The sequence below is a fragment of the Miniopterus natalensis genome, chromosome 2 (genome assembly GCF_054644295.1).
Source record: "Miniopterus natalensis isolate mMinNat1 chromosome 2, mMinNat1.hap1, whole genome shotgun sequence".
Taxonomy (NCBI): Eukaryota; Metazoa; Chordata; class Mammalia; order Chiroptera; family Miniopteridae; genus Miniopterus; species Miniopterus natalensis.
In genome coordinates, this window is record NC_142082.1 from 138,938,308 (window position 1) to 138,951,340 (window position 13,033).

At 41.6% G+C, this 13,033-nt stretch overlaps 1 protein-coding gene across 1 annotated transcript; it reads left to right on the forward strand.

Annotated features, from left to right (window-relative positions):
- Positions 1–379: 379 nt before the first annotated feature.
- On the forward strand, positions 380–9,790 carry GTSF1L (gametocyte specific factor 1 like). The gene is made up of 3 exons (XM_016217988.2): positions 380–472; positions 698–818; positions 9,759–9,790. The coding sequence occupies exons 1-3, from the start codon at positions 380–382 to the stop codon at positions 9,788–9,790; spliced, it is 246 nt and encodes an 81-aa protein (XP_016073474.2).
- The last annotated feature ends 3,243 nt before the right edge of the window (positions 9,791–13,033 follow it).

Here is a 13,033-nt window from a genome sequence, read left to right on the forward strand (position 1 = left end):
GGTTGCTTTCTTCAGCACTCAAATTTACAGTGTTAAACTTCATTGTACCCCAATACTGTGAGTATTCCCAGAAATCCTGCCTGTTTAATACTCTATTTGGGAGCAAAGTTCTCTACTTAAAACAAACTTTAAGACTAAAAAATGTGTATAAATGTTAGTTTTTGGTCTTCCAAGGCATATAAGCAGTGAATTTCTCCTATTATCTAACTGGCTAGGCTATTACTTTGTTATCCAAAAGTTTCATAGATAGGACTTGAGATACCCATATCTTTCATACCACTCTTCTTTCGAGAACAGAAAATGGGCCTATGTCAAGACCATCTGATCTCAAATGTCAATATTTTCTTTGCCAATCCATGGTCCCTGCTATTTAGGCCTCATGGAACCAGAAGCCTTAGAAATATGTCCTTATGACCCAAACCACAGGCTACAAGCCAGCAAGTTACAATACCACCTAGCCTCACATAGAAAGGTAAGTTTTCCTCATAAGGACTGTTAAGTCACTGGAGGGAGAAAAATAAACTCGAATTACAAATGATTAAAGACCTTAAAAAAAAGAACAAGCTTCTGACTATACATACCACCTAGCAGTTCTTAATGTTGGAACATGGTATGTCTTTGGCATTTCCAGAAAGGAATGGAGGGTGGAATACAGGCAAAACCTGATAGTCATTTAACAAGAAATTTTGCCTTTTAGAAAAATCCAAAGATACCTAAAGAGATGGCTAACTGCAAATATAATGCTTGTCATGCTGTCTTAATCAAAAGGCTCAAGGAACATGAAGCTAACTGTGTCAATAAAATTGCCAATGTTGAAGGTAAGTTTTTTGTTTTGGGGGCAGATAAGTGGCATCAAGTTCTACTGCTCCCCACCCTCCATATTTCATAGCTAAGGAAGTCTTAGCCAAATGAGAATAATAAAACACAAAAGGAAGCCCTGGCCAGTTTGGCTCATTGGTTAGAGCATTGGCCTGTGAACCAAAGGATCACAGGTTCAATTCCTGGTCAAGGGCATGTACCTCGGTTGCAGGTTCAATCCCTGCCCCAGGTCTGGACAAGTGCGGGAGGCAACCAATCGATGTGACTCTCTCACATCAATGTTTCTCTCTCTTTCTCTCTAAAAATCAATGGAAAAAATATCCTTGGGTGAGGATTAAAAAAACACACATACACACTAAAGGAAGATTCTACTCTGCTTCTGTAACTTCTGGTCTGCTTTATTTCAGACCCATTTAATCTTCCAAAGGTATTTCTCTTGAGTTTGGAACCAAATGAAAAACTTTCTAATGCTGTCAATCAGATTTCTGACCCTGACATCTGGAACATAGGTGAGCAAGGGTGGAAGAGTGAACAGTCATAAATGAAGGCTTAGACCATAAGGCCTTCATAGATAATAAGTATTGAAACCTTGAGTAATTGCCTTACTACTCCTCCCACAAAACCCTTCACCAAAACAATCGAAATAGTAAAACTGAAAATTTCATCTGTCTCTGGAGAGGAAACCCAGTAAAAAGGAGTCTAATTAAAATCTAAATTCACTTACAACAAGAGTTTTCTTATCTGTTGGGAGGAAACAAGATGGTGGCATAGGTAACAGCTGTACCCACCGCCTCCCACAACCACATCAACATTACAACTAAAATACAGAACAACCATCACTCAGAGCCTCCTGAAATCTAGCTGAACAGAAGCCCTACAACTAGGGAACTGAAAAAGCACTGAGACCAGTAGGAGGGGCGGAGACGCAGGCGGGTCAGGGCTGAATCCCGGAGACACTGCCACCCCCAGTGCCACGGTTTAAGCCCGGAAGGGATACCTCGGTGGTGGAGGTTTCCAGGAGGAGTGAGGGGTCCCAGCCCCACAGCAGGCCCCCAGCCCAGGGCTCCAGGGCCAGGAAGAGAAATCCCCACAACTTTGGGCTGTGAAAACCAACAGGGACTATGACTGAGGGTGGTGAAGGCTGCAGGAGTCCCAGCCTTTCCTCTTAAAGGGCCCGCACACGGACTCAGATGCGCTCCCTCTGAGCCCAGCGCTGGGCAGCAGCCTGAAAGGACCTGGGACACATGGGGAGGAGCTAACCTGCCTGACATTGGGGCGAGAGGTGGAGGGGCAGCTTTCTCCCAGGCAGAAGGGCTGGCAGAGGCCATTGCTCCTTTGGTGAGTCCTTACCAAACACAGCCGGCAGGCAGGCGCCATGCTTGAATTGCTAGCACCTGACTCACATCTTTCACTCCGCCCCCGTGATTCCCGGAGGCCCCGCCCCTCCCCACCTGCAGCTCATCCAGGCCATTTCCAGGGGCTTTTCTGTGCAAGTGGCCTCTCCAGCCTCATGCTTAGGGCTTTCCTAAAATCTCTCAAACAAGCAGCAGCACCCCCCCCCCATATGACTTGATAAGTGGCCCCAGGCCTGGCACTACTGGCAGCCTGCATTGGTTCATAGTTTGGCCTCTTCTGGACACTTCCAAGCACAGCACAAGTAGCAGCCAACTACGGTTTGCTCTGTAGCTCATGCTGGTTGGCCCTGGGAGAGGCACTGGCACAGGCTGACTTTGCATCTCCCGAGTGGCCCCAGAGACAGTGCACCTGGTGGTCAGACTCGACCACGCTGGATTACAATCCTACCATATCCATGAGTGACACACTCAAGGGGCACACTTGGTGAACACAAAAGCCCCACTGAAGTAAATCCTGCTCCATACGGGTGTCTCCAGCACAGCAGCTCTTTGGCTGTAGTTGCAGCTGGTCCTCACAGCTGATTGGTCTGAGGGTCAATTCCTCCCAGTAGCACCAACAGCAACCAAGGCTCAACTACAACAGGACAGTGCACACAGCCCACACAGGGGAGCACCTACAAGGCCCAGCTCAGGTGACTGGGGAGGCTGAGCCACTGGACCCTACAGGACACCTACTACACAAAGACACTCTACAAATTCCAGGACACATAGCAGCTCTACCTAATACATAGAAACAAACACCTGGAAGCAGCCAAAATGTGGAGACAAAGAAACATGTCACAAAGGAAAGAACAAAAGAAATCTCTAGAAGAGGAACTAAATGAAATAGAGCCAAGCAAGCTAACAGATACAGAGTTCAGAATTTTGTTTATAAGGATGCTCAACCATATTAGTAAGAGTACTATGAAAACAACTGAGAAAATCAATGACATAATAAAGTACCAATTTGAAATGAAGGCTACACGAACTGAAATGAAAAATAATTTACAGGGAATCAACAATAGAGTAGAGGACACTGATAATCAAATCAGCAATCTAGAACATGAGGGGAAAAAAAACACCCAACCAGAAGAGCAAAAAGAAAAAAGAATCCAGAAATATGAAAATAGTATAAGGAGCCTCCGGGACAACTTCAAGAGGCCCAACATTAGTATTATTGGGGTGCTAAAAGGAGAAGAAAGAGACCAAGGAATTGAAAACCTATTTGAAAAAATGACAGAAAACTTCCCCTACCTGGGGAAAGAAGCAGACTTACAAGTCCAGGAAGCACAGAGGGTCCCAAACAAGAGGAACCCAAAGAGGCCCACAGCAAGACACATCATCATTAAAATGCCAGAGGTTAAAGACAAAGAGAGAATCTTAAAAGCTGCAAGAGAAAAGCAATTAGTTACCTACAAGGGAGCACAACATCTGTCAGCTGATTTCTCAACAGAAACTTTGCCGGCCTGAAGGGAGTGGCAAGAAATATTCAAAGTGATGAAAAACATGGAACTACAACCAAGATTGCTCTATCCAGCAAAGCTATCATTTAGAATTGAAGGTCAGATAAAGAGCTTCACAGATAAGAAAAAGCTAAAGGAGTTCATCACCACCAGACCAACACTACAGGAAAAGTTGAAGGGTCTTCTTTAAGAAGCTAATAAACAAAACAATCTGACAAACTAAATAGACCCAGAGACATTGACACATGCAACAGATGATCATATTTCAGAGGAAAGAGGGAAGGGGGGTGGAGGGTGGGAAGAGTTTAACCAAAGTAGTAATATGCATATATGTATAACCCATGGACACAGTCAATAATGGGGTGAAGTCCTGGGGGGGAGCGAGGTGGAGGGGGTCAATTGGGGGAGGGGGGAATGGGACACCTGTAATACTTTCAACAATAAAGATAAATTTTTAAAATTTTAAAAGTAAAAAAAAAATTTTTTTTAAGAGTCTTCTTATCTTACCAATACCTTGTCACTTCCACAGAAAAAACTACTGGTGTAAACTAAAATTTATAATCTGAAAGGTTGGGATTTATTCTATCTCAACTAATTTCCTTTCTCAAAGACTCAACATGTTATCATGGAGAACTCATTAGTTTTTCAGTCAGATCTGCTCTGGCCTAAAGGGAAGTTACTTCTCAAACACATCTTCCTCATCTATAAAAGGAAAAATATCTATTTCATAAGGTAGATTAATATTAAATTAAGATGTGTGTGTGTGTTAGAGCAATGCAAGCTCCTTTAACAGATAAAGTCCAAACTGTGTTAATATCACGGTTTAATACAACAAAAGTTTCCCTGTATACAATCCCAGTGCAAATATTCAGTGGGGTAGTAATTTGAGAACACAGACTCTTTTCATCTCGTGACTGTCACCTTCCACACTTGACTTCACAAACTGCCACAAAAAGAGACTGGAGAAGGTGCAGCTGCCTCTTAACCAGAGAATACTTCACTCACATTCCATTGGCAAAAACTAGTCACATGACCATACACTTGAATGTAAATAAAGTGGGACTATAGTCCTTGGCAGATCAGCTACTTCCCAATAACAATTATGGAAGGGAGACTCAAATTTCTGCTTCCAGATAGCCTTCTATGCAAAGGTATAAAAACTCACAGTACATGTGTTATTTCTTTCTCCTTTCTTCTTTCTAGATAACATATCATTCTCCTTCATTTGTTAAGACAATTGCTCCCAAAATGCTGATTTGTGAAAGGTAAGATAAATCATCTTATAAAAGTTATTGGAATAGGAAATTTTAAGTTGGACACTCGAAGTGAGATGGCCACTAAGTCATAGACATGGCAGATGCCTCAGCTTCAATTACAAATTTTACAAAAACTGTATTCTTGGGCTCTGAGTACTTCCATTCCTTCTTCTAAGGCTCCACTTAAGACTTTAATCCATCAAGGACTTCATTTCATAAGGTTCTCAATTCTGATTTAAGATTTTCAAGATATGAAAAAAACAATTCTTAAAATGATGAAGGGGAAAATTTGTGTACTATACATGAATCAAGTGAGGGTTCCCAAACAAGCTTGAAGGGCACCTCAAGAGTTAGAGGAGCCCGGAGAGGCGTGGCTCAGCGGTTGAGCATTGACCTAGGATCCAGGAGATTGCAGTTCGATTCCCGGTCAGGGAACATTCTCGGTTGGGGTATCAATCCCCAGTCGGGGGCATGCAGGAGGCAGTGGATCAATGACTCTCATCATTTATGTTTCTCTCTCTCTCCCTCTCCTTTCCTCTCTCTGAATCAATAAAGATTTTTTTTTTTTAAAGTATTCTTGAGGATTGATTTTTTTTAAAACCCATATTTTCTATTCTAAGTCCTCCTCCACACACAGTAGAATGCAGGGAAAGTCCAGGTAGCTTTAAATCAGACTTGGGAGAAAGAGCTGTCTAGAACTCTATCTGAAATGCTACTCACACACATCGAGCTTAGGTCTTCTATAAAAATACTTGCTATCAAAATGACACTACCTCAGTGTACTCTTTCTACCCATAGGTCAGAAAAACTGATAGAGAAGTTGTAGATTAAAAAGACAACAGACAGCCTGGCTGGTGTGGCTCAGTTGGTTGAGCATCATCCTGTGCACCAAAAGGTTGCTATTTCAATTCCCAGTCAGGGCACATACCTGGGTTTGATCTGGTCTGGGCATGTACGGAAGGCAACCAATTGATGTTTCTCTTTCACATCGATGTTTCTTTCTCTCTCTCCTCTTTCTCTTCCCCCCACTTCCTCTCTCTAAGCAAGATCGAAAGTGAGGATTTAAAAAATAAAAAGACAGCCTGGCCGGGCATGGCTCAGCGGTTAAGCATCGACCTAGGATCCAGGCGATCGGGGTTTGATTCCCAGTGAGGGCACATGCCCGGGTTGCGGGCTCAATCCCCAGTTGGGGGCGTGCAGGAGGCAGCAGATCAATGACTCTCTCATCATTAATAGTTTCTATCTCTCTCTCCCCCTCTCCCTTCCTCTCTCTGAAATCAATAAAGACATATTTTAAAAATAAATAAATAAATAAAAAATAAAAAGACAGAAAACTTTTTAAGTCTTTTTTAAAACTTTGGAGAAATCTTGGCCCTGGCCGGGTAGCTCAGTTGGTTAGAGTATCATCCAGACATGTCAAGGTTGCATGTTCGATCTCTGGTCAGGGCACATATAAGAAGCAATCAATGAATGCATAAATAAGTGGAACAACAAATCGATGTTTCTCTCTTTCCCTTCCTTTCAAATAAGTAAATAAATTAATTTTGGAGAAATCTTAATTGTCACATATTTAGGTACCAACTCTTGTTATTATTGCCATCCTAACGTGTTATTTATTAAATAAAAATATTTTTCGTATGACAAGCTTCATTTGGTTTTTTATTTTTCCTTCCTTTCATATCCTCATTTGTCAACCACAAGGGTAGAAGGCTTATTTGCCTATTTCCCTTAGTAGGGGAAATACAGCCAATGTGAGGGCTATAACGCTATTCCTTAATGAGGTTCTATCCTCCAATTTTTCTTTTCCTACCTCCAAGTCATCTACGATATGTCCATCAGATCACCTTTCTTCAATCAATTCTCTGTACAAACCTTCCATGCTTAAAGGATATAATTTTTATGACAAGTGAGTTTGTAACATGGCTCCAAATCTACCTTCTTGATTCTGTAGAAATCAGTTATGCCCATCTTAAATATGACTTATTCTTTCTCACATATCCCATCAGTTCCACTTCTTTATGCTGTTGTTGGTCCATACTTTATAGCCCTTTTCGTGAAGGTTTTCCAAGCAGCTGTGGTATAAAACAGGGGCCCAGGCCAGCATGGCTCAGTGATTAGCGCTTGGCCTGCACACCAAAGGGTCTCAGGTTCAATTTCCAGTCAAGGGCACGTACCTGGGTTGCAGGTTCGATCCCCCACCCCCCAGTGGGGGCACGTACGGGAGGCAACCAATCGATGTATCTCCCTCTCTCTCCCCCTCATCCCCCACTCCTTTCCACTCTCTCTGAAATATCAATGGAAAAAATATCGTCCAATGAGAATTTAAAACAAAAACAAACCAAAAAAAAAACGGGAAAAACCCTCAAATATTTTAGACGCTAACTTCCCATGTATTCTCTTACAAGTTAGATGATGTCTTACAGCTGCTGCTGCTGCTGCTGACAAAATATACCCGTGCTCTCAAATCAAGTAAGTATCTACAATGCTTGAGGCCTATGTTAAGAACCGTAGTGGCCGTGGTCCATCATGAGGGAACAATGTTGACAACTACAATATAAAGCAATGGTTCTCAAACTTTAATGGGTATCAAAATCATTTGGAGGGCTTGTTAAAACACAAATTGTAGGCATCTCACCCCTGAGTTTCGGATTTGGTAGGTCTGTAATGAGGCCCAAGAATTTGCTTTTTCTCAAGTATGAAGTGATGCAGATGCTGCTGGTCTGGGCACCATAATTTGAGTACCACTGGTATGACACAGTTTTAAGTGCTGGGAGAGAAAGAGAGCAGGCGGCCACAAGAAAATGTAAGACTAGTCCTTTACAAAATTTTTAGTAGATAAAAATTCTTTAGCATATTCTACCATCTTTTCAACAAACAACTTTTCAGAAGTTTCCATTTCCTTACCCATCTGTTCATTAAGCACTGCCAAAGTGATAGTAATAGTTTACAAACTTTTACTTACAATTTATATCTTAGATGTCAGCACCAGAAAGGGTGCAAGAGGCTACTTGTTGCTGAGCCCTGGGGAAAGGAACTACCTAGAAGTCAATGAAAAACATAGAGAACTTATTTCTCAAGTACCCTGGAAACTATTACAGGCAATGTGGCTTACACAGATATATAACATTTACATATTAGGACACAAAGTGAGTTTAAACTACAGACCAAAAAAAATCACTACTGGTTTTTTCATTTATCCTGTATCATTCTGTAGTCCTAGAGTTGGATGTTGGCTATTCTTGGCACACTACCATTAACAGCTCTTTTAACATAAATTTATTCCCATTGGGAATACATGGTGTCCCCCGAAAAATGTATACACACTTTAACAACTGATAGCTCAATTTTGAAAATAAAGTGTATTTTAAAATAAACACTGCCTTTATAATTATTCAAAGTGTATGTACACATTTTTGGGAACACCCCATACAATAGAAATATTATAGAGAAGCTCTCCCTGCTACTTTGCCTAAAATATTGTAAAAGCCGGAACTTTTCACCCTCCTCTAAAGCCTTGGGAATATAATGGAAACATTCCTAGTGGGAGCACCTCCCCTGCTACTTTGCCTAAAAAATTGGAACTAGCCCCAACTTTTCACTCTCTAAAGCAATGCTTCCCAATCTATCCTCATCAATAAGGACATCTATTTTGTTCCCCCATAGATCTCTCATCTTGAAATACTCTGCAACTGCATTTATTGAATTCCAGTTTTTAATTATACACTTAACTACCAATCAGAAACCATAATTAGATGAGAGAACCAGGACTTAGTTGACAATATTCAAAAAAGAAAAAAAAATTAATATTTTAGTCTTCTGATGGGTTAAAGTTTAAGTTTTGGGTTTTCTGAAAGACTGAAAGTCTCTAAAGAATCTCAAGAACTACTAACATTCCTTCAATTCTAGAAGCTGAGATAACAAAGATTTTTTTCCCCAATCACTAGAGATCTGCCATTTTACTCATTAGTCCAGTCTTTTAACTAATAATTATTCATTCCAAAATATAATGCTAGTATATCACCAGACACAACCAGCACAGACGGGATTTGGTTTAGGGTATTAATCTCATCTAGCTCCTAAAATGATCCTCTGTAAATGCCTTGGTCTCTCATTGTATTTTCCTTTTCAAATATATTCAACCTGGCTTTAAAAAAAAAAAAAAGTCTGAAAGAAGCTTAGCAGGGATCTCAGATAAAGCAGGAAATTTCTGGGTTGGAAAGAAATGAACAAAGCATTTAAAAATAGAAAGAATAAATGTGTAGTGCGTTTTTATTTTAAAATCTTCCCTGAAGACAGTTTGGGTTTTTTGTTTATTTTTATTTTTTTAAGTTGGTGGGCTTGTTCACTGGTGCTAAATAGAACACCTTTATCATTTGAGGATCCTGTCACCCCAACAAAGAATTACTGAATGCAGTGAGCCTGACTTTAGATTCTGATTTGGTATCCACTCCCCATCCTCTCAAGCCCTTTAGCTCTTCCTTCCTCAGAAATTTTGATCTGCAGGTGTCTGAATGAGAAGTACTTATGGGTCACAGTAACAGTGTCAACAGTTTCACCAGATTACTGCAATTTAAAGCCTAAAAACAAAACCCACACATTTCACTTCAAATCACACTGGCCCCACCAATCTGCATGAATAATATTGTGATAAATTCAGAGGTTCAGGATTTCATAAAGATTACTTTAAGGTATTTCTAACAATCTAAAACTGATTTGCCAAAACAGCAGCTTTTTCTAAAATGCTCTGCACTAAGCCTGAAATGAAGCTTTTACTCTTAGCAATTATCTTTCAAGAAGCACTTTAACAGCTTGCTGCTTCTTCACAGGAATCATCCTGGGCGCCCAGGTGAAAGAATAGCTCTTGTAAATTCAAAACGGTGCCTAGGTCAGTGGTTCTCAGCCCTGACTGCACATTAAAATCATCTGGGCAGCGTTTTAAAAATAGCTATGCCCAGCCTTTTCTGATTAATTGGTCCAGGATGGGAAATTGGCTTACTATGTCTTAAAAGCTCCCCAGATTCTAATGCACAGACAAGATTAAGAACCATCAGTCTGACAAGAATGGCTTGGGCCCAACTTCCATTAACACATTTCTTTTTAGTATCTTAATACAAATCAAAGGCTGTGGAGAACACCTTCTTCAGCCTAAGGGCTAATTTTAAAAAAACAAACAAACAAAAAAATACCTGGTAATATGTTTACAAATTATACATATAAAATAAAACATCTCCCACCCTGGCTGGTTTAGCTCAGTGGTTAGAACACTGGCCCTCGGACTGAAGGGTCCCTCCCAGTTCTATTCCAGCCAAGGCACATACCTGGGTTGCAGGCTCCGTCCTCAACCCCAGTCCCAGGACATGATGGAGGCAACCAATTGATGTGTCTCTCTCACACCAATGTATCACTGGCCGATCTCCCGCTCTTTCCCTTCCATTCTCTCTGAAAAGCAATAGAAAAAATATCCTCTGATGAGGAAAAAAATAATAATAATAAAATAAATAAAACATCTCCTCCCATGATCCTTTTCACTAAAGCCACATTCAGTTCCTTGCTGTCAGGATATTCTCCTAAGTCACATTTAAGCTCTATAAATCATATAAATGCTCCCAAAATCCAGTATTTCAGCATCCAGGCTGATTTCCCAGACTGCCACCTACACCTCCCACAGTACAAAAATCTTAGTCCTATCACATTTCTACTTCTTGGTTTTGAAAAATAGCATCACCAAATCTACCTGTAGTGTCAACACCTTCCTATTTTATTCTAATCTTCAAAGGCCGCAAGTTCCTTTTCTCCATAAAACCTTCCCTGGTCACTTTAGGCCCCACTGATTTCTTCCTAATATGAATTTATAGTCTTGATCATTTCTTTGGCATCTGTTGTACTTCCACTTAACCTTTCACCCACTTTGGGGCCTGTTTGCCTAAACACCTTAGAACAAGAACAACCACTTACACTTTTTTTTTTTAATCAGCTTCCAGAAAGAAGGGTCACAATATAAATATTTGGGTTTCCACTATCAAGTTATAACTTTCTGACCCTCTTTACCTCTCCAGCTCTTTTCCTTGCACTCTCTCCTCAGCTCTAAACTCCCTTTAATCGGACCAGGACATCCATCCTACCTAGCATTCTCTGGTACTATTATTGACTTGAATTTTGAGATTCTACATGACCAAAACAAAACCAACTAGATTCCTGTCCTTGGCTATTGGGGTTTTTTGGCTGGTCTGCCTGCTTATCTCCTTTACAATTTTCCTCTTTTCTCCCCTCAAAATCTCAATTACCCTTGTACCTAAACAATTTCCACAGACAAGGCTTCTTTCCAACCAGCATCCCACTTCTAACCCGCCCCCTTCATTTCCTCCTCGAGCGCCCATTTCTAGCCCCTTGTTCTCTTTTCTAAGATGGCGGCCACAAAGCCCAGGGAAGGCCCTGCGAGTTCAACCCACGCAAGGCCACCGCCATTCCCCCAGCCAGAGGGGGCTGGGCTGAAAGAGGATGGGCCTGAAGGGAGGGGGCAGCCTGAAGAGCGGTAAGGGCTGGAGGAGGGAGCGTCCAGGAGGCCCACGGCCCACCCCCAGCCCAAGCCAGAGTGGAGACTCCGTCACAGGAAGTGGAGGCCGCTCCCCACCCCCTAACGTCAGGGGCCGGAAGTGAGCGTTGCTAGGGCGCTGATGAGGGCTGGAGGCGACTGTGTGGAGAGCGTGTCTTGACTCAGGTAGGAAAGACGTCCGGGCCTTGGCTTGGGGCCCAAACACCTCACCTTAGGGTGCTGGGGTGCGTTCACCAACTACTATCTTCCCTTTCGAGCCCATAGCCTCGGGCCTGATGAAACCACCAGCCTGGTGGGTTCTCCACGCAGCTGTTTTGGCTGCGGGCGGTTCCGGCCCCTCGAGGGCCTCCCCAGCTCCTCGGTCTACAAACAAGCTAACCACCTTCTCCCCCTTCTCCTGTTTAGTCCCATTGCTTAAAGCTACTCTGACTGTCCTGTTGAGAAAAAGAAAAACTCTTTTACTGAGCCCCCAGCCCTGTTGAGTTTAACCAGTTGCTTCAGACTACATTCAGCCCCCAAACTAGGCGGCTTTGTGTAATTTGTCCGTTTCACTGCGTCTAGTATTCGGGAAGAGATAAAGATCACCTGTTAACAGTTTGATACTTACTTAAATGGACAAGGCTGACGCTGAGGCCATGGATTCTAGTGCACTTTATCTATTGTAATTAGTCTTTTTGCCCCCAAAAGATAAGGTGGCATCCTACAAGTTGCTGAATCTAGTGCTGATCAGTCCTTTAAATGCTTTAAAATCAAGGAACATAGTATTTGGTCCTTCCTTCCGCTTATTTTTATTTAAAAAGTACAGAGTGACTATGTACAAGTAAAAACATGTTGAAAGGAAGCTGAGAATTTCTTAATCCAGACATTTTTAGGACAGTTTCACTAATGATTGTAACTAACAAATGGGCTCTGCAGCAAATTACTAAACTAGGGTTCCAGCTGATCACTTGTATTTCTTATCATGGATTCCAAGGCTGCTTATGTCATAGAATGGGGGGGAAGGGGTGTGGAATTGTATGAGATGCCAAAGGAGAGCTTGCTCTAGAGACAATAACTGTAAATCTAGCCAATTTTCAGAAGTTTCTTATGGGATGGTTTTATATAAATTTAGGGTTTTTTTCCCAATAGCGATGTTTATTTAATCACAGTGCTCAGTAGGGGGATCTTCTGTAGAAGAGAATTCAAACTACAAAACCAGTTCTTGTCTTTTAATCTTCCACAGTTCTCTTATAAATCTGTTCTTTTATGATTCTGTTATCCATAAAATGGGCAGTTCTTAAGTCCTAACATTCAGAAGTTTTACCTCAGTTCATAGAGGGAATGACTATTAATTGGATAGATTAAATAACCAAGCCTACTCATTTTAGCATAGGAGATTGGAGGGGTAGAGGGGAGGTGAAGCATCAGTGGAAAGTATGGCACTTCCTGATCTTGTTTAAGAAAAGTCATAGATAGAAATAGTAGGCTAGAATGTCTGTGGGCATATTGGATGCATTACGTGTATATACTGCCATAGCCTTCCAGCATTCCCAAGTACCCGGGGGAAGC

Coding starts and splice junctions, on each gene's coding strand:
- GTSF1L (XM_016217988.2), top strand. CDS start 380: ATGGAACCAGAAGCCTTAGAAATATGTCCTTATGACCCAAACCACAGG. Junction 473..697: donor ACCTAGCCTCACATAGAAAG/GTAAGTTTTCCT, acceptor TTTGCCTTTTAG/AAAAATCCAAAGATACCTAA. Junction 819..9,758: donor TAAAATTGCCAATGTTGAAG/GTAAGTTTTTTG, acceptor GCTTCTTCACAG/GAATCATCCTGGGCGCCCAG.